Source organism: Pyxicephalus adspersus, chromosome 1 (assembly GCF_032062135.1).
Source record: "Pyxicephalus adspersus chromosome 1, UCB_Pads_2.0, whole genome shotgun sequence".
Taxonomy (NCBI): Eukaryota; Metazoa; Chordata; class Amphibia; order Anura; family Pyxicephalidae; genus Pyxicephalus; species Pyxicephalus adspersus.
In genome coordinates, this window is record NC_092858.1 from 95269696 (window position 1) to 95292893 (window position 23198).

Genomic DNA, 23198 nt, shown 5'->3' on the forward strand with positions numbered 1-23198 from the left:
AGCCTTAACCAGCTTTGGAGCTACTTCATATGGGACAGGACAGGGACAACACAGGTCACAGATTACCCCTTGTTTTTCTATTACACCCCCCTCTGCCTTGGACCTTATAACAACTCTGTGGCTGTCATGGCAGTCATTATGTAATGGCTTCTGTGGAGTTATTTGTAAAGGCATTGGGAGCCCAGTAAACAACAATTTAAGCTTCGAGGCTGGCAAATAGCCATTTCAGCTAGTGCAGAAACAGGTCTGTGGTTCGGTGCTGGTTTAAATGGGAACTTAAACAAATACATGCTGTCAATGTAATGTTAAAATAGACCTAGCAAGAATTAGAAACCTATTATAAACATTTAGTGCATCCATTTTTTGACTGCTATTTTGGTGCATGCTTGCGACTGCATACGAGGGGGTGCTAAAAAAGTTCCTGGCTTTGCCCAAAAAGAAGAGAGACAAAGTTAGGAAATAACACATTTATTCAACATATTCCCCTCTGAGACTGATGCACTTGGTACAGCATAGTTGCAGCTTTTCTAGACTGTTCAAATAAAAGTCCCTTGGTTGGGCTGCAAACTCAGCAGCATCTTTGACGTCAGAAATGTCCTCAAAACTTTGCCCCTTCAGGTGTTTCTTCAAACTCGGGAACAGATAATAGTCCAAAGGGGCAAGGTCAGGTGAGTAGGGGGGATAGTGGACCAATTGGAAACCCAGGGTGTTCAACTTGGCAGCCACAAGGTTGAACTTGTGCGCAGGTGCATTGTCCTGCAAAAAAAAGATCCCTTTGGCCAACTTTCCACGGTGTTTCATCCTAATTGCCTCCTTCAGCCAGTCAAGCATGTTGACATAATGCTGTCTGGTGATACTAGAGCCCTGAGGTAGGTAGTCCACCCAAAGAATACCGTCTTTGTCCCAGAAAACGGGGCACCATGACTTTTTTGTCCGATTTCTGGGTTTTGGAACTTTTTGTGGCTGCGGAGACCCACTGTGGCACCATTCCTTTGACTGTTCCTTGGTTTCAGAATCATAGATGTGGAGCCAGCCTTCATCCTCATTCACTAACCTAGCCAAAAATTCCTGTGCAGCTTCAAAATGGGCCAAAACGTCTTTGGATGTTTCAACTCGTTCCTTCTTCTGATCACTGTTCAAACATTTCAGCACCCACTTCCCTGAAAGCTTGCGCATGTCTAGGATAGTGGTGATAACAAACCCAACACACTCCCGTGAGATGTCAAATGTCTGGACTATCTTTTTTGATAATCAGCTCATGGACAGCATCGCAGGTTGCCGGGTCAGTTGAGGTTGAGGGGTGCCAACTGCGGAGATCATCTTCAACAGTGAAATGCCCAGTCTTGAAACAAGATATCCAGGTTTTGACAGTGTTGCAGGAAGGACATTTCTCCCCCAGTGTTTGTGACATCTCAGTGTGAATGTCCCTTGCTGAGTTTCTCTGGAAAAACAAAAACATCATGACGGCCCGTAACTCCAACAAACTGAAACTTGCTTGTGCCTCTGCCATCACAGCTTCTCACTAAAAGAAAAAACTGTTTTAAGAATCACAAAGACTTGATTTTTGCACAGTTACATACTAAGATATTAGACTGTTTTATGCCCCCACACTCATATTTCTATTTCATTTTGGAGGGGGCAAAGCCAAGAACTTCTCAACACCCCCTTGTATATTTCACACTTCTGTGTGTGCAATACTTACTCTTCCACAGCACACTTTTTCTGTAGTGACCAATGAGCTGGAGGAAGAAACCAATTAATATAGTGGCAGAAATGGGCATTTGACCTGAAAATGCTGGTCAAAACCCTGTTGCAAGCATCAAATAGAGAGCATTTCAACATTCCGACTGATTGAAAGTTAAGCACAGATCCTCTTTTAGTGATTCTGTGCTGATGAAGTAATTTTATCAGTTATTTACAAGGGCCCACTGTTCCATTCCAAAACTTGTTTGTGCCCAAATTGTAATATGAACAGATTTGGCTTCTGCTATTTATATTTCAAATTTTTTTCTATAATTTTTATTAAACACTTAACTGCAAAATTGGGTTCTAAAACATCTGTCTTTAGGTAACTATACAAATACAGCTAAATTAAAGAAACTGGAAATTGGAAATGCTGCCCACAGTTTTCATGCAGAATGGATGTCTGGATGATATTTAGTTACAAGATCATATCTATGCTAAATACCAGGGATGAGTTTCATGCTTTTGGCCCTTTAACTGTATATCGAGGGTAGTAGTTGCATGCTTTGTACAGTTAAAGCGCTTACGCATGCTGGAAATTGGATCTAATTTGGATATTCTCACAAACGGGCCTGAAATGAACTAAGGCTAGTCCAAGCAACCCCAAGCTAAATGCACAGGCTCTAAAAGTCTGGATCTGCCAGATCTGCCTATACCTAGACAGGTTCAAGTGGCCTGATCTCACTGGTCATTTGTAGTCATCATAATGGCTCATCTATGTTGTACTGAGTGAAGTTCAAATGCAAATACCGGTACTTAAACTGGAAATAATGCTTGGCTTCCAGCCACTCCTGTTATAGTTGATCTCCTTTGAAATTCCTGGAGTGTGGAGAGACATTTCAAGTCATGTCTTGTAGTGAAATTTGGAATCCTATCAGCACAACATGATTACATTAAGACAGAAACACGGGCTCTCAAAATGAATACGTCCTTTAGTTATGCAGAACAATAAACTAATTAGCTGTGACAAGCTGTAGCTAAATCAATACTGAATCTTTCCTATTATGTATAATTGTATTTCCAAGGCATAACTGCATATCCAATTTGAGTTGAACAAATCAAATATCGTAACTAAAGGTCTAATCATGGTGGATTATTTAGAAAATGAGATGGCCTTAATTTGCAAAAAGAAAATTGCACTGCCAACCTTTCAGAGGATCATGCATGTAGATGATAAATATTTTCATGACATGTGGAATGAAACAGCAGTAAAAGTTAGATTCTTCTGAAAGTAAAAGATTGTTTTGTATTTACATGAGATGTTTTATACATATAATCACAGGATGGTCTATTCTATCTTAAAAAAAGCCTTTCATGTGAATAATTCATATTAGCCATTGTCAATGTTCCCAACATAATGCTAGATGACTGTTATGCTCACCTTCTGGCCTCGGACATGAAAAGATCAAGATTTCTGATTTTACCGTGACTTGTTCTAGGTCAATGACTTATGTTATTTATTTAGAGACAGCCAGGCACCTAATAATTTTAGACCTAATACCTCTGCCATATAGCAGGCAACCATCTATGTCTTTCTTGGTAGGACTATCCTTGAAGAAGACTGTCTAGTGTCTGTCCTGGTGGACATTTCTGTAATACATCATGCTGTAAAGAAGGATAATATTAAACCATTTACTGTATTTATGTGTGTCCTCATTAAGAGCAAGCATTTATTCCAAGGGTATAATACAAGTTATAAAAAGATGGAGGAATGCCAGAAGTCTGTTTATCACTGCCTCCTATGGGAGCAGAATGATCTGTTCTAACAAAGTGTAAAATTTTGTCCTGTGTTTCATTATTATAATTTTCACGTATACTCTTTTAAATCGCTGTATAGCAGTAGTACAGTTGTTCATGTCAATGCCAGAAAAAATGAAGTATTTTACTCAGGCCTATATTACAAGTATAATCTACCAGAGATGTGACATATTGATTTGGGGGTGGGGGTATCCAATTTGTTTTGGATTACATTTAGTTACAAGCAGTGGATGGCTTTATACCATCACCCTTGGGAGGGTGGTTAGGGCAGTCATTAGGACATTAACATGGCAAAAATATAGTTTTATCAGTAACGTATTCACAAAATAAATGAACAAACTTTAACATTAAAGATATACTACATTTAGATACTATAATTGTGCATATAAACGGTCTCAAGGAACATGCTTAAGCACTGAGTATCTCCTATTTATCTAATATGGATGACTGCCAACTACCTTGCTGAACTACCTTCAACCTTCCTCAGTTGTACAGGCTCATCACCTGAATTGAAAGTGCTGATTGTAACTTTAATTCTAGCATTAAACGCTGAAGAAATTCAGCTAGTGCCATTGTTATTTCCTGGATGATATCCAGCATCATCTAGCACAGTTTTCTGGTTTTAGGGAAATATGTACAACACCCTGATATGACCTCTCCCACCATCAATGATCTTAGGCCCCATACATCAGAAAGATGTCTGATCACATCTATAAAGAGAGGAGAATGAACACGTGGCATCCCACTTTGCTCTCCTCTATAGGACTGAACAGTTGTTCTTCAGTCCAACAGAAACTGATAAATGATATCAGGGGAATGCTGTGCACATGCTATTTCCCCCCACCCCCCTATTGTTTGCCTTGGATGACAATCATCTGACATGTGTATCTATCTTTAAAATCTGGTAGTAAAAATGGAAAATGTTTTTTTAGTAACTTAGGTTTCATTAGCATTTTTATTAGAAAATAAAGAAAGAAAGTAGGAACCAGGAAGAGACACCAGCTTTAAGCCCTAAAGTTCAACCTATAAAAGTACAGTGGGATACAATGAGAACCTTAGTTAAATGCCATATGTGGCTCCATTTGGAGGATCTTCTTAAGTCTTGTGTGGTCACATACACAGGAAGTGTAGTAAAACATCTCCAACAGGGACACAGATGTTATTAAAAACCATTTCATGGAGTCATTATTTAAGTCTGTGAAATATCTAATGATTTGTGCCGCAGTGGATCTTATGAGACTTAGAATAAAAGTAAACTATGTAAACCTTCTGATTTGAGCACATTTGCAGTAATCCCTGGATAGTATCAGCGGTGCACTGATTGATTTTAGTGGTTTCACAGAATTGCTCCTTAATTGACTCCTATGCTAAGCTACTCACCAGCAGTTTTCTTCCATTGATAGATTCCACCAAAAGTCAGTATTTTTAACTAAGAATAATGCTAGATAATGTGATTGTTTTCACACATGAAGTGTGTCCCTTGACACTGATTGACACTGATTGACTGACTGATTTTACACATACAAGGAAAATACAGTTTTGTTTATGAATACATTATCCATATATGAACCATAAACATTTTTTAAGCAAATTGTGTTTTAATGAATGCTAAAATGTGAATGTGCAAGAAATCAGAAACAGCTTATTTTTTGTTTCAGTATACCTAGAAGCAACACCTAGGGCAGCAGTCGCCAACCTATTTAGGTCCGCATACCACTAAAATCACCGGCTCCCGACTGTGCATGCGCGGGGAGCCGGGTGTCAATCAAGAAACCTCCCCCAGAGTGATGTCATTATTACATAACCCCGCCCACTCTCCCTTCGCAGATCTGAGCCTGCAATGGGAGAGTGGGTGGGTTGTGTGCACGGACACAGCCCGCCCACCTCCCTGAGCCTTGGAACTGCTCGGGGTAAGTGGTCCATGGCTCCTGCTGGTGCGTCCTCCCAGTGGGGTCCTTCTCCTGACCTCGCTCGGGGATGTATCGACCAGGGCTGCAGACCCTTAAAACCACCGGTTTGCGACCACTGATCTAGAGTACACATTCAGTCTAGTCTGCTCCTGCTTAAGTTCTACAGATTTAAAGTTAAAGTATAAGTGAATTGATACAACATTATCCCTTTTATTGCTGATCTAGCAAACTGACTTTCCCTTTCCACAGTTGCAAAGTTCTGTGATTACTGATTGTGTTAGTTTATCTTTCTCAAAAGAAAGTTTTTTTCTCCTGGCCACACCTCCACAGAAAAGTCCCATAGACTTCTAGGTAAATGAGGGTGGATGAGCCCTATGAAAGTCATTGGGGCTGTACAAGAGTTACATAGTTAGTTAGGTTGAAAAAAGACACATATCTATCAAGTTCAACCACTAGGGAAATATACATACTGGAAAGCTGCATATGCCAGATAAAACCATATATGTACAGCTTATTCAGAGGCAACAAAATCCTTAAAAAACATGGCCTAATTTACTCCAATGGGAGAAAAATTTCCTTCCAAATTCCAGGAGGCAATCAGATGTTCTTTGGATCAAAAGTCTCTGGTGTAATTTTACATTTTATTAGCCATGATCAGGGTAGCTCAGACTTCACCTTCTTTGTAAACAAACAACATACCCATTCCAAACCAAACAAAACAAGGCTGCAGGTCTGGGAAGGCAAAGTCCGCAACAAATCAGATTGTTAGTTCCAAACTATCACACCACAATGGCTCCTAGCCACCAGCACTGTCTCAGGGACTGTAACAATTAATTACTTAAGGGGCACCACACCAAAATTGGTTCCCCCCTTCCAAATAATACATCAAGACTCTGACTGCTCCCTCTTCCCCTTATCTCCCACCCCTACTTTTTCGTATGGGCAAGTGGGAAACATTTTTCTCACCAAAAACTGGTCTAGAAATGTCTGGCCTACCCCGTTTAACACCTTCCTTCCACTTTACTCTAGCCCTAACTTCCAGCCAATCCCATACTGACCCTTCCTTAACCCCTACTTCTATTTAACCCCTCCTACCCTGGTCTCCTCTTCGTCTTTCATGTAGTCTCTACTCCTATTTTGCTTTGCTGCAGGCCTCCCTGTAATTTTCTGGGCTTTTAGAAAAGCACTTGTGAAGCAAGTTCTCTATATGGACCATTTATATATTTATATAAGGTGTTCATATCCCCCCTTAAGAGAAAAGATTGAACTGGTACAAGCAGGAGAGATGACTTGCAGTGGGTGAATGTAAAGAAATGTGTTTAGATCTTGGTAATTGGGAAAATATGGAAAGGGTGGTTGTGTTAGGTTAGATCAGTTTCAGATCTTGCAAGTGTGAAGAATGTGCAGAAACCAGAGCCTTGGGACTAATAGGTCAAGTATTCTATTGATGGCAGCACAAAAAATTACATTTGCAAATGTACACAAGTCTACACTTGTTATATACTAAGCCTTATAGCAGCACTTGTTATACAAGGGAAATTATGACATTTATTTATGGGTTAGGTGTTTGTGTTATTTAATGTTGATTCCAAGCAGCAAACTGTTTAGAAGCACCTCTAGCACACAGCACATTACCAGTATCAAAAAAAATCACAACTTGTGCAGGGATGGCAAAACATAGACTCAGCTGGATTGCATTGGCAGACAGGGTGGAACGTTGAAACCATTTTGTTATCCATGGAAATGCATTTATGTCAGTCAGCAATGTGATGTTGGCTTGACCTATGTTGACTATGCACACTTTTGCCCTGCTGATACAACAAAGAAGTTTTTCTTCTCTGCATATTAATGTATGGTCCCTAGAAAGAACATACTGCATTGATATCATTGTAAATAAAGCAGTATTTCTGTTTTAATGTTTTACAGTGGCATTTAAAAAAATGTAGGTTGACAAAGCAGGGTAACAGCAGAGTGGGTTGAAGTTATGTTCCTGTGTCAGAGCAAGTTGTTGCCTTTGGGTTACAAGGAGGAATCGTGCAGGAAGAGATCTCCAACAAGGGAGCCCAATATGCAACTTAACGGCTGGATATGCAGTTTTGCCATTTCTGCTTGACTTGGCTTTCCTGTTGTCTTCAATTTGTGTTTTTTAATTCTCTCTCCCAGGACCTTCTGCACTAAACATAAAGCACTAACCCAGAAAGATGGATGCTTTTTAATTTTTCTGTTTTATAAGTGCTCATTTTTGCTCTCCTTTCCATTTAACACTGCAATTTGATTCAAACACTTTCTTACATCTTTCTAAAATGTTCTTCAAATGTAGTAAAAATAGTATATGCTGGTGTGATGTGTATCTACTGCAATGAACAGTTAGTCATAGTTATTACTATTGAAAAAAACAAATTCTAACAGTCATTTTTACCTTTACTAGATTTATGTATTATTTATGGTTGAGCGGTAAATGCTTTTAGGGATTCTACAGCTTCACCATACAGGGAAAAATCCACTCCACTGTATTTAATTATTTATGTACTTAATTGACACACTCACTTTTCTTGAAATTCGATGTTAAAATCACTATTCTATTTCCATCTACAGAAAACTGTTTATAAACCAAAAGTATACATTTCTCGCAAACCTAGCAGTAGTAATGTGCATGTAGGACCACCATTCTCATGTTAGTGTTTTTCCCATATATCTGTTTTTTTTGCCGGGCACCATGTACCATACTAATCGACAGCCATAAGAGCTTTCAACTTCTTTCACGCGGGTGCTTTCCCCTTATAGGTTCAGCATTTTTAATTCTACAATGCCTGTTCAACAAGATGTATAACTGTCCATCGACATGGGATGTTATCTACCCATTAGAAAATGGTAAAATAGGGGAAGCAGGAAAGGTCACCAGCCTGGTGCACTGGACTGAAGAGGGGAATGTATTCTCTACAAATTTACAAACTGATAAGGGAACATACAATGTGCTATTTTTATATGCTTATTATCTAGGCATTTACTGAACAATTCGCAATATGATAAAAGTTCAGATTCATGCTACCCATTCTGTATTTACTATTGCAGCTTGATCTCATATTTAAATTGAGGAAACAAAATAGTATGGCAAAACTGTGCATCACATCAATAAGAATTGAAATCAAGCTCATCTCCACTCCTATGTGGTTTTATTCTGTCTCTAGTGCCAGGAGACTAAATTATATGAGAAGTCCTGTTCACAAACAGTGTTCACTGTCACTTTCTTTGTGATATGTATTTGATTTTGGGGGGGATATGGCTTTTTAAAATGACCAGCTCATTTTGTGTTGAGTTGTAACAATACTTTTCTCATTACCCACATGAAGAGCTTCTAGCGACACCATCTGCCCCAGGTCAGCACATATAACTGTACAATCAATTTTCTAAAGCCATTATCTTTTTTAACACGGATATAAAATGATAAATATATATATTACTTATATAAACTGATAGCCTGAGCTAGGATTTCCTGGAATGTGAATGGTTTTTACTGGATAAAGGCTATTTAAAATTTTTAGCTGCCCTTTTGTATTGCTCACAGCTCATAAACTCCACAACTTTTGCATCAAGCTGCTCTATCTGAATTATTCAGAAAACTTTTAAGAACAGTATGGAGGGGATTGGTGTACAGAATTGTTTTGGGATGTGATATTTTAGTACCCCTACTGCAGCAAAAATCTGTCCATAAGTTTTAAAATCATAGCTTACCTTTCAGCCTATATATATATATATTTATATGTATATATAAATATATTTATGGTATAGTCAATATTTTATGAAAGCTACCATCAGATCATTTAACAGCTGTGGAAGATTCTGGCAGATTCTCTTGAAAGGTAATGAATCAAAGTAAACAATTGGCAAAATTCATTTTTTAATGAAGGTAAGTTTATTAAAGGTAAATACAAGCTTTTAAAAAGAGTTTTTGACTTATGTATCCACAGTTCCTCATAACTTTTCAGCAATATTATAAGTTTGGATGCTTACAGGTAATGTTGGAGATGTTGGTTAAAGATGGCAGGTGACTTACAATGGTGATATCAAAGGTAAAATATGGCCTGCCCATCACTAGTAAGCACTGTCCCAGCCTCATCTTCAAATACAGGGGTGTCAAACTCTGGCCTGCAGGCCAAATCTGGCACATGACGTCCTTTTCTTTGGCGCCAAAAGAATCTTAAAAATGAATTGCAGCTGGCCCGCCTGCTGCATTGAAATAGCGTCGCTACTACAATTTCCAGCATCACTTGCATCTATAGACCAGCGGCCTCTCTGCCTATGCATGGCCCCACATTGGATTGTTTTATAGACACAAGGAATTGTAGTAGTGTTGCTATTTCAGTAAAGAGGGAGTACCAACCACTCATAACATTAAGCCCCGCATTGGACTGGTTTCTTGACGCAGGTAATTGTAGTAGCGGTGCTATTTCAGTTTCAAGTTTAGTCCGCGACTTTGTCTAAGTTTTAAGTTTTGGCCCACATTGTATTTGAGTTTGAGACCCCATACATTGCTGTGTTTCTGATGTCACTGTGACAGTAAGTGAGGGGAATCACAGGTAAAAACATGGCATGTTTCTTATTTTTCCCCACAAGGTTTTCGAGTTTATGAAATTGTACAAAATGTAAAATTACTATATTAGGAAGGTCAACAAGGCATTAATCTGAAAAAAAGCAGGTTTATAATTACCTGTCATATGTTGCATTTATTAAAACTCTGGTCTGCAGTATAGCATCCAGCACTAATCCTCTTCCATTTATCTGTGATTCCTTCCACTGACCTTTATGTCACTACTGCATCCTAGATAAACGAGAGGTCAGCAGTAAGAACCACAGAAGCCCGACAGGGAACTTTGCCATTTGACCAGCCTGAGTAGTCAGATTGGATTGACACCTGGAACATTAAAACAAAGTCAAGTTGCAGCAAACAGCCTGATGAGGAGTTATGTATAAATTGTTTCTCAGACACCTTCCTTTTGTAACTTTGTTGATCCCCTGATAGGGTCACTTTATAGCGTGTAATTTTACTCCAACAAAAAGGACAGTAGAAGATCATCACAAATGGTTTGCTTTGTGTTTCGTAGTCTACAGTGTAATTATAGGTCAAGACTGGAAACATGTTGTCATTGTGTTAGTGATGGGTCACAGCATCTGTCTAATAAACATTTGCTGCAATGGTTTTTAGTTCCTAATATATTAACATTTGTTTGGATTCTTTTTAAAAAAAACATTTACAAACCTCTGCTCTACACTGCATCACTTGTATGCAAGTGGCCTAGATTTGCAGGTTCTCTATAAAGTATCACCTGCTTTACCTGCATATAGCAGTACATTTCCTAACAGTTAGATAGCACACTTTACTAGTACAAACTTTACTAGTACAAAAAGTAATCAATCAGTATCTATGCTAAGAGATTAGCACAGTGAGTTCTGATTTGCTATATTTACCAGACAATCATCATTTTACACTTAGTAATTTATTCTCTCTAGACATTATTTAAACCCTGTATTCTATATTGCATAACTTTGTATTATTCCTACCTAAATAAATAACACCTGTCCATTACGGCCATGCTGTTGGAGCATAAAAGAGGAGTGGAAAGCAAAGATTAAGTGGGGTTTACGATATCACAATAACCCCGCAAGTTTCTATCTTAGTGGGGTGGCAGAGTTCAAGTTGAACATAGGATTATATAAAAGCCTGAGTAAATCTTTTGACAAACCATAAAATACACAAAAATTGCCCTGTAAAAGCTGCTTTTACAATGCCTGCTGAGAAAGAACCTCTACTGCTGTTTTGACTATGGACAGGATTTTGAATGCCTATATAAAATGTCACAGTAATGCTTGATGTCAGTTTCACACTTCGTACTGTTAATACAAAATATATTCAGCATTCTACATTGTTTGTAATAAAGGTGGCACAGTAAAATAAAACTGGAGTTTAATTAAAAAGCAGGACAATGTTGTAAAATGACTGGCTCTTAAATCACAAAATATTAGCAATTACCACTTTTACTTGCTATTCTTCTACTTATTTCTAATTCTTATTTCTATTTCTTATTTCTATTTTTTTCACGTAATCATGTTGATTGACAGCACAATCCAAGCAGAGGAAAAACAGAAACAGGTGATAGATTAAGTCAACAAAGTTTTTTTTCTTGTTAAGAGCCTTTTAGATATAACATGTTGGGGAAAGCCTGAGGATGCAATCAGTAATGGAGTTATGTGGTCATTCCAGCTACACACAACTATTAGGTTGCTATTTTAAACAGAGCATGAAGGTAGGCTACTGTAAGTATAATTGTCAAGTTTTAAGCTATGGATTTTTTAACCCATATGTCACTCTCTGTGGACTCCCTGACTTCAGAGCCATTCCCACTCTTTATTGGCTCTTTATTTAATGCAAGAACAATTAGTGGATGCTAACGTATACGGAGTAAAATGATGGTAAAATGATATAACTGCACTGGTAGAGCTTGGGTTGATGGTTTTCTAAAGCATTCTCAACTTAGATCAGCTAAGTAATGATCTGGGCACAGGGAGGGTAAGGTGAGGAAAACCATAGAACAGTTCCAAAAAACAAGTTAAACTTGACCACCAGTCTTTGTAGAACTGAAGAAGTGAAAATTTACTTGTTTGTTCCCACACTATGCTTAAGCAGCACCCTTACCAATGTACTACCTGGTATGTAAAGATTCCTAGGCACTCCTGTAGCCTCATCGTTGTATATTTTCATGTGGAGATGTAAGGCACTGCTGCTGTAAAATAAAAAAAAAGTATTTTTTCCATTCATTATTTTAAGCCTATGGGATGTAATATATATATATATATATATATATATATATATATAATTTTATTTTTTTTACTTTTGTATTATTTTTAGAGACAGCAGGGTTTCCTGCTTGATGATTTATAATAATGTTTTTCTCATAAAAAAAATTTGAATAAAATACACATCCCCTTGTGAGTGTAGCCAAACAAACATACTCATTGGCTGGTAGTTAGGGTTTCAGCTTTTCTAGACTTCAGCAGTAATACCCATCCCAGCTATGTAAACCATCATCTTTACTCTCCTGGCCATGCCTACTGAAGAATTAGAATGTGAAAAATGGGCACCAGGAATGTAATTTTTTAATTCCTAGTCATGTAGGAAGGTATTCTAATTAATTGAAATGCACACATTGTGGTTTCGTTGTTATCTTACCACACTATAAAGTACACCTATCCTAATAGAGGAAAGTGATGAAGCTGAGAGAGTATGATGTTGAAAGAGATGTGTACAAGTCATAAAGCTAGTGCAAATACTGTGGAAATAGAGAATGTGAAGAATGAAAATCTAGGGTAAGAAAGCAAAGGAAATACATTTGTCTACTCTCACTGACTAGTTTGAAAGTAAAACACTAATTTACCTTTTTTATTACACTATCACTTGGAATACTTGTTAAACACATGGATTTTATAGCAAACAAAAATAAAGTCATACAATGACTGCACAATGTGCTTTTCCCGCATTTTGATTTTGTTTGCTAAAAGATAATTAAACAATGTATATAAAATACATAAAAGTTACAGTTTTTTTTAAAACTGGTCTCACATTACTGATTAGCTATTTGAACAATAAATATCAACCACAGAGGCTTTTTCACGTCGTGTAATTACAAAAATATGTTGTAAAAAAAAGAAGTTGTTTTTTTCCTAAATTTCTGAATTTTAATGCTTTAGTTTTCTTTGCTTTCTTCTGTACATGTTACTGACAATATATTAGCAGTACAATTAAGACTCCATATTGACATACCCTTTTTATCTTTTTTTTGTGTCTGAATATGGTGGAGATGATGGTGGCCTTTTGCTTTCATACTTTTAATTGAAGACATCAAGCCTTTTCATGGTGGAGTTTGTGAAACGTAGAAGTTGTGCTTTGTATCTGTTTCCAAAGTTCAACATGTTAAAAGCAAATTTTTTTGAACATCCTTTCTTTAATACTCAAACAAAGAAACATACCCAGAGGGAGAGACCATTCTTCATACCATTTCCCTTGTCTCTAACTAGTAGAGGTTTTAGATACAGTGCATCTTTTTACAGCAGATGGAAATGGTTTCTGTTGAAGAGCTGTCTTGTACAAAATCTATAAACACATCTGTCTTTTATTCTCTGTAGAATCAAAATCTAACTTTTGTTTTATAAAGGGTGCCTGAACTGGAATATTAATTTAAAAAAAGCACCTGTTTTACTTTTTAATAAACAGTATATTATATGCAGTAAATAGGCTACTTACTGCACTACACTTGGTGGCCATTGAGAATGTGGAGGAAGATTTGTGTAGGTAAACACTTGATGCCTGTATGATGGTCCTACGACCTTTCACTATCCTAGGTGTAATAAAAGGTTTTAACTGTGAATGTGTTTTGGGTATTTAGAAAAAAAAATAATTGTCTCCATCTTCTAAACTCATTGCTTTTAAGTTGATTTTCTTATGTTTATATTATATTATTATATTTATCCAAAGCCAAATAACATAGCAGGCCTGATTTAGTAAAGCTCTCCAAGGCTGGGGAGGATACACTTTCATCAGTGAACCTGGGTGATCCAAACAACCTGGAATGGATCTGATCCAGTGTTAAAAAACATTTGCTAAGAAATTGAGTTTAGGAAATTCATTCCAGGTTTGCTGTGTTACCCAGGGTCAGCAAGAAAGTGTATCATCTCTAGCCTTGGAGGACTTTATTAATTCAAGGCCAGTCTCTCAATGTGTGTACGTAGAGAGAGAGAGAGAGAGAGAGACAGAGGAAGATACTGTACATGCAGACTGCCTTAAAAACAAAAAGATTCTAATATCGGTTGACATTCCAAGGTTCTGGCAATATGATTGCTCTTTACATCAGTTGTGAATTGTTCTTTCTTCTTTTTTACAGAGGTTGTATTATTGTAACATTATACAAAATAAAAAATTAAACCACTAATTGAGAAACTAGGCAGGTACGCTGTTAATTAGGGTAGTAAACAAGAGAGAGGTGCAAAGTTTGGTGATCCATTAATCATACACCGGTAACAGAACCAAAATCCTGGGTGTACACCCAGATTATTCAGATTCATTTCAGATTCCGAAATTCAGATTATTTCTTTTAAATTTCTAAAGTTTCTATAGGTCACCGCGCACCTTCATTGGGGTCAGCTGTTCCCCATAGAAACATTAGAGACTGAATAAAAATTGTTTGAATTTTGTATACTTTTTTCCATGGAAGCCTTTTTTTCATAAATATATATTATCAAAACTGATTGAATGGGTGACTAATAGTAAAACAAGCATTTTGAATGTAATGGTAGATGGTCTTAGTAAAACCAAAACACACAAAAAGCCCAGTGATTGTATTTATTGGATTATTTCATTTTTATTTACCATTCAACAGCATGACATTATAATGTAGCCAACTACCTGAATTAACAAAATTGAAATTTTTTCAATAATATGATGCTACAATTTAAAACCTTGGCACAAAAACCTATTTTTTAAGTCAACTGCTATGTGGCTGTGCTTTTTTTGCTTTGTGTATCACTCTGTTATTGTGCTGTCAGGGGTGTGCATTATCCTCCTCACTGCCTGGTGGAGAATGGTAATAAAGCTGTTTCCATTCCCTAACTGTATTTCCTCACCAGCGTTCACTGTCTGCATTATTAAGATATATTGTAACCTAGTGGAAAGAGGTATTTATTCCTGATATTTCTCCACATCACTACACAAAAGTTGTTTTTAAACTGGTTTACAGATATTCATGTATCTTCTACCCTCCGTGTTTTGTATTCGCCACAATCTACTTTATTACATTAAGATGCAACATACACATTTCTATAAATGTACTACATGATATTTCTAGATAAGTGCCATTTATCAAACTCATCTCTATCACCCCAACAGTGGCCTTTTTCGTTTTTTCATTTACATATTGCCTTTAAGACTGTTGGAACCAAGGCAAATGCATAGGTTGACAGAACATTATTTATGTCTGCAGTCTATGGCAGAGTTATTAGCACTGCTTAAAGGGTACCTGTCATAATGAATATATGTGTTCTGTCCCTGCTAACTTGTTTTGAAGCCTATGGGTTTCCTGGATATAATCTCTAGCCTTCAGATTTCTCTTAAGTCATGGATTACTACATTATATAGCCTAAGGATGGCCACCCAGGCCCTAACTCTATATCAAGTTGACTTCCCAGATTTCATATTTAATTGATACCTTTATCTATATTTCATTTTACAGTTTAATATAGAAATTGTTTAACCAGCCTATGGACAGACATCAAAGGATTCTTGCAGTCACCTTTTATGTGTGCCTGATGTTCCCTGACTTCATGGCTAAGTCCTTTCATCTGCCATTCCCTTGCCCAATTACACTCATTTGGTTTCCAGTAAGAGCATTGTCATTGCACAAAAAATGGGGGTTGGCGATGCTTAGAAATGATGTAAAAAAAAGTCAGGCCCCAGTGACAAGGTGAAACTGAATTAGAAGGGGCACAGAAAGGACAGGTTTAAAATCAATCCAAATATGTGTTTAAAAAAATATCTATGGTAATGCTGGATATTCACTAAAAATTATTTTTTAGTTTAGTGGTCACTGCTCTCATAGACTGGCAGAGACTTTGAACTCTTTCTACTGACCCCCAAGGGTGGATCTTTTTCATTCCCTATAGTAATGCCACAAAGAAGGCTCATACAGTAAAGGCCCAAAATAAAATGTACTAGCAAGGGAATGTACTTTAACATACCAATTAAAGTTTAACCTTAGGACTGAACTCCAGCCTAATACAAATTACACACAGTGAGAATCAAAAACTTGCAAATTCCTGCAATGTTATATGTGATGATGCAAAATGATGGCTGTAAACTATACAGAAGACACTGAAAATACCAAATAAAATTCAAATAAATAAATCAATACATAATTAAATTCTAAAGGATGCATTTTTATTTTGTATGTATTTATATTTTGCTAACATCATCTACAGCACTATGCAAAGTATGCTAAATAATTGACTCACTCATTGTCTTTTAAAGGAACTTACAATCCAATGTCCCTATTACTTTTTAGGGCCAAATTTAGAGAAAACCAAATAACCAACCATTTGGTAACCAACCAAATAACCATGTATTTGGAAATTAGGAGACCTCTAAAGTACTATGTGAATGAGTGAAAACCATCTAAACATACAAACTCTTTGGGCCTGACTTACTAAAGCTCTCCAAGGTTGGAGAGGATAGATTTTCATTAGTGAAGCTGGGAGAGCTTTAAAAAATGGCCCTATGACTAAGCAAGGATGGTTTCATCAGACTGTATTTGCAGCTCTGTAGAGCAGCAAAGGGAAGATTGCTGTAAGGAGGGCTAGGGTAAGTGTTAGACTGGGTGGGCTCTACTCAAGGAGATTAATGGAAGTGTTTAAATAACAATTGGAACAAAGTTACAGTTGTCCTTTAGGCAAATTACTAAATAGTGAAATTTGTAAAGTTAGAGAAAACAGAAATATGGAACATTTTTACCATGGAGCTGGAAAAGTTGTGTGAGAAGGAGAACATAGGTTGGTTATTTAACATTTAATATCTTTGTTATGATGGTGCATATAATGCAGCCTTTTTTTGTTACATTTAAAAGTCATTTGAAATGTTCCTTACAAAGTTCACATTAGCAGACATCAGCAAGCCAGGAATTCACCCGAACAAAAGGTTCAGACTAGAAAGTGCAGTGTAGACAGATCTGGGGGTTGAAGCAATCAGAGTCATTTGCACAGGTTTGATATAGGGCAGCAGACAAGCTGTGTGTGGTTGCTGAGATTACAAGCAATCTCATACCTCTTTTGGTTTTATCAGTTCTCACTTGTGAAAGGTCCCATCCCGCCTCTACTGGGGTCACCAAATAAATTACAGGCAGAGTTGGAAAGATGTCACTTCTTGTTGCTTGTGAGATACTATTAATTATGGATGCCGCTTTTGAACAGATTACAAATCAGTTCAGATAAGCAAAGCAGCAAAGTCTTTGTTGGAGATAAATGCCTGGAAGAACTATGGATTCCTTCTGCGTTTGTAACTTTATAAGTATCCTATTTTCCTTTCACTTGCTATAAAAGATTGGTATTACATGATCCCGCTTGGTGTAAGCTTGCATTATTCAGGATAAAATGCTGTCGTCCTTCAGACATTATTGTAACACATTTATTTTCTGTGCAGCCTAGAAAATACTTTGTATGCTCGTGGAAGGATGCAACTTTTCCTGTGGAATGACTTAATCTTCTCTCAGTCTCAAAAGATACATGCTGGTGACTCAAATGAATTAAAACTGTAGTAGTTCAGGAAAATAAAAGCCTAAATCAATGTACACATGACAATTCTTTGCTCTGTATTTGAATATTGAATTTGATTGTAAGAATCAAAGTAGCTGGACCTATTAACTAAAATGTATATAGTGCTCACCCCGTAGGGGCTTGCCTGTTTGTACCTCATGCAGTCCTCAAGCAGGCTTGCAGATCTGTATTTTTTTAAAGAATTATTGAACAATCCAAAACATATAGAAGAAAGGATAGGGGCAGCAGAGCATCAAGAACAGTCTGCGTGCTTACAGTATGATGTAGTTCTAATACCATTGGCATTTTCAAATCTCCAAACAGGAATAATATCAACATGCCAGAATGACATTATCCCTAGTCAAAGTCCCAAATTTAGAATACCTGTGGGATCCTATGCTTAGGAAAGAAGCTTTAAACCTCAGCTTACCCAGGCCTCAGAGGCCTTCAGGACCGTCTGCCCTGATCTCCCACTCTATTAGCAGTCCATGGTTCCATTAGTTCCCCATAAAAGTCTCCTAGGTCTCAGGTCCCTTTTTATTTAAATGCCAAATAAGGTGCCAAAACATGCCATAGACCACAAAAATAGTGCATCAGAGTAGTTATTTCCTGACGTGTACTTGCAGCAACAGACAAACAACCATTAATCCCTTTGGAGAACCAAATTCCAGCACTATGTAAAAAATACTACTTTACTCCTAAATATTTTAAAGTAACCTCACTACACTATAGTGTAATAAAAGCCTGAACTTGCTCATGAAATTGTAAAATTTGTTTAAAATCCCTAACTTTTATTGGTAAAGTAATCCCTAGTATTCCTTTCATAAAAGTCTCTACCCAAGCACTTCTGGTTATAGGGTGACAACTGTCTTGCAATTGTGCTCCTACGTTGTCAACCTTTCACACGTGCCCCTATCTGAGACTACAATCAGCTCTACTCTAATATCCCAATTAAACGGGCATGGTTCATAATTTTCACTAATAAAGTCCACTTAGAACAATGTGGCTGAAAGAGGCTGGAAGTGATAAGCAGTACTAGGATGCAAAAAAGGAGAAAAAAAAAATTCTTTTTAAAAATGGTGCTTTAACAAACAGCATTGGGCCTGATTTATCAAAGTTCTCCATAGCTGGAGAAGATAACATTTTGTGGGAGAATCTGTGTAATCTAGCAAACCTGGAATGGATCTAGTCCAGGATTGAAACCGTTTGCCAAATAATAGCAAATTAAGAAATACAATCCAAAATTCTGGTTGACTCAGGTTCACCCATTATAGTCTATCTTCTCCAGTCTTAGAAAATTTTAATAAATCAAGCCCATTGTCCTCATATGGGGTTAGATATACTTTAAAGCTGAACTTTACTATCTATCTATGAATAAAACCCATGTTTGGGGAAATGATGACCTTGCTATAAATACATATTTGAGTAGATATTCTTATACTGCTAACATCTCCTATCCTGCCTATCCAGTATACATTTCAGAAACAACATAATTTGTAATATTAATTGGTGCTTGTTTGTATAATTTTAGAATCACAATGCACAGGTGAATTTTAATTGCAAACATTTGCTTGTATTTTAAATAATATATTCATGTATGACATTGCATGCAAAGTATAGTTGCCCACGTACAGCAAAATTCCATACAACCAGCTAAATGCACACTTAAAATACATATATTATATTTAAAGTCACCTATTGGTATTTGTAATTTGGCTATGTTTTTGTTACATACCTGGTTATTCTACTGCTTATTACGTACCGCTTTACTCTATTGCAAGTGTTTCCACAGTAGAGCCTAATGGGCACACATGGGTAGCCTCCCTCTCTCTGATTTCTACTACAAAAATGATTTTTGGCAAAAGCTGTACAAGGGAACTTTGAACATTAAAAATGACATATTAAAATTATTTTTTCCTGAATATTCATTTTTAGGCATACCCAGTATTACGCTTACATTTGACAACTGAATGTAGCTTGAAATAATTAAAAAATATATAACTTTAATAAACATTTATAATTGATGAAATCATATGCCGAACGCAAAAGAAACTTAAAAAATTTAATATAGAACAAGCAGTGTAGAAGGCTCCATTCATTTCATGTATTAGGAAAAGATCTAATGAATGATACCTGCACAGGCAAAAACATAGATAGAAACCTGACATACATTTCTTCTTTTTGGCAGAAAAAGTAGAGAAATGTCTGCCTAGAGAAGTAGTAATTGCTTCCCTGGTATCTTCCTAGTTCAGCAGCCCCTTGATCTTCTTTACTTTTTGCTGAGCAGTTGCAGCATCATCAGCATCAACAGAGAAGTAGGTCAGATTCTGAAAATGATCTTCTCCCTTGCCCTGCTGCAACCAGTGACATTTAAGATGTAAAGCTACGTTCACACGTCAGATTTTTATCGCCCGATAATCGGCATCGGCCAATTATCGGGCGAAAATCTGCCGTGTGTACAGTCGGTGTCGTCCATTGTCTGGACGACCGACCTGCCGGATCCTGCCGGAAAAACATAATGATAAAAAGTAGTGGTGAGCTGTGGCAGTGAAAAGATAGCAAAAGATGAAGGTCAAAATGGAAATAGTTGTATAAAGAATGATAATTCAACATTTAGCAGTGATCTATCAAACTAATCTTATTAATCAGTAGCACACATTTTTACAAGGAAAAATAAAGACTCCCATAGAATTTGTAGGAAGGAATCTGATCAGGTGGTTGTAGATTGAACACAAATGTTAACAATGGCAACTGCACACAGCTGTAGGGGAGCAGATTGTGATTTAAATCATTACATGATGGGCATCAAGTGCAAACTAAAATAGCAATAATCACACATACAAATGGGAAGAAGACAGTAAGATATGATGTAAAATGAGGAAGGCATGTCAGTAGAACTTGAGAAACAGATGGTAATGCAATACTCCAAATGGGTTAGAGTAGTGAAGTAAGTAAAGTAAAAGTGAAGTAGAAGCTAAGAAGAAGAACATGTAATAAAAAGGAAACAAATATGATGGTACGAGCAGTGTAAGAAGGCAGTGAAATAAATAGGGTGTGTAGGAAAAAATGATGACATATAAAGAACAATTATGCCAAAACATACAGATTTAAGGATGCAATGAAAAACTGAATACAATATGCTTTGCCAAGAAAGCAGAGCTTGCTCAAGACAACCTGTAAAAAGCAGAAGAAAAGACGAGTAACAAATACTATAAATAACTTGAAAGACACAATGGTTTAGTGGCTTGCATTTTTACCTTTGCAACACCAGGGTCCCAGGATTGAATATTGACCAGGACAATATCTGGTGGGCACTCTGGTTTCCTCCCACTTCCCAAAATTATACAGGTAGGTTAACTGGCTTGTCCCTTAGACAGTGTTAATGGCATAAGATTAGGGACATTAGATGAGGCATTAGCAAATGTTTGTGTAAGTTTTGACTTGTGTTAGGAAGCTAGATGTTTTTATTTCCTAATTTATAGAATATGTAAATCATGTAAACTGTTAGAAGCAGTTGGATGGTGCAAATAGGACCAGGAACTCTGCAAAGCAATGTTGCAAGCATTAAAAGTCCTCTCTAAATGTATTCCCAAAAGAATGTTATTTACCCTTTGTTAGAATAAGGAATGACTTATTTTTTCCCACATTTACAATAAGGAATGGCCCCTGTAACACTCTCATATTTTAATTTTGATTGCTATATGATAGTAGATATTACAAAAGGAGCAATGTATTGTGCATAGGCTCTATTTTTTGCATTAAAAATGAAAGACTGGGGTAGTTCAGATGAAGTAACCTAAACTGTAATTATATAGACCTTTCTATTAAACACCAAAAATAAAAAAGTCAAACATCTGTGAAAGCACGAAGTTTCATATGGTGTATTTGTGGTGACCAATCTATATTTTGTAAGGCCTAAAAATGCTACAAACCACCTTAAAGTACTCAAAAGTAACTTTGTATACCTAACTTGGCCTGCAGCTGCTGAACAGTGCTTATGTCTTGGCACTGTGTTATGTATATCTAGTTGCAGAAGTGCTCACTGGATGCTATTATGTATAAATGTTTTAAAGGCAATCAGCTAGAGCAGTAAAGAAGAGACAGATCAGCATTTTTTGAGTCTTTAATTTGTAATTTTTTTGATGTTGCCATAGGACCAAAGGGACCAGAGTTACTCTACTTTGAAAACCCCCCTCACATCGGTGACTGTTAATAATCTGAAACCTGGAACGGTCTATGTCTTCCAAATCCGCACATCATCTTCATCGCAAGATTATGGTAGCTACAGTCCAAGCATTGAAGTGGAAACACTAGGAGAGTGTAAGTAATTATTGTTATGGTACTTGAACTAAACCTATATCTGATCAAGTGTATATAACTGGTGCTTTCTAAATAGGTATAGCCCTTTGTTACCCTGGTAGTCCTATTTTGTATGATTTACCTAAGGATTCACTTAAAGGACTAATGTTGACCCTATTCATAATAGAGAGTGGGTATCATTATCCACTCATTGAATCACTTCCACCCCTTCTATTTGTAAAGCATGATGCTGTGTTTTATAACTAACATATTTTTTATAGCAGTGGTATGGCCACAGTGCAGCCATACTTTTTAAATAAGTCAGTGAATTGATCCAATTAACATTTAAAACCTAACTCAATGAAAAGTTTTTTTTTGGAAAAAAACAGGTCTGGATTGACCTGTGGAAGAGTTTGAATTTCTTCTAGATTTAATTTCTGCATGTAATTCTGTTGGGGAAATGTACCTCTTTACCCAATAACACCAGGACAATATGGCAGCAGTTCTCACTAAGAGGGAATGCAATGCAACAATTTATTCAGTATTACCTCTTCTCCATCTTACTAAAAATGTTTTTTTTTTTTCTTTGTCAGCGTTGGATATATAACCCCCTTATAGGGACACAGCAAAAGAAATCCCTTTCCTCACTCTTTCCAAAATAAAATTGATCCTTATAAATTCCCATTTTTGTACTGTTACCTACACAGATATGTTTATCTATCATTGTCAGGCATTAAATAGTTCAGCTCTGTAGATCACAAAACAATGTCAGGGTTGGCTGTATAGACACTAGATTTTCACCAGTGATGATCACACATATTCGCCTTGGGTAATGACAATAAATTGTAATACATCCTGAAAAGTATAAACTAGTTTACCTTCAATGTATCCAAAGAAAAATACTTTGGGCTAAACATAGTTATATACTTTTAAATACCTCTTAACCTTTTAAAGATTTTCCTATGCAGACCTTAATGACAGACCTTCATACAGACCTCTGTAATAGACCCTTCACAGACAGACCTTAACTACAGACCCTTGTGCAGACCTCAGTAACACACCCTTAATTTAGATGTAAGAAAAATACCAATAGTGCAAACCTCATTGATAGATTCCTCTGTAATTGACCCACAGTGCAGT

The 23198-nt window shown here is 36.8% G+C and overlaps 1 protein-coding gene across 1 annotated transcript in view; it reads left to right on the top strand.

The window, feature by feature from the left end:
- The window catches only part of EPHA10 (EPH receptor A10), a 349554-nt gene that overhangs the window by 255317 nt on the left and 71039 nt on the right, over positions 1–23198 (top strand). Inside the window, exon 7 of the mRNA XM_072419571.1 lies at positions 21914–22079. Within this exon, the coding sequence (XP_072275672.1) occupies positions 21914–22079 (166 nt within the window). The remainder of the gene's footprint in view (positions 1–21913; positions 22080–23198) is intronic.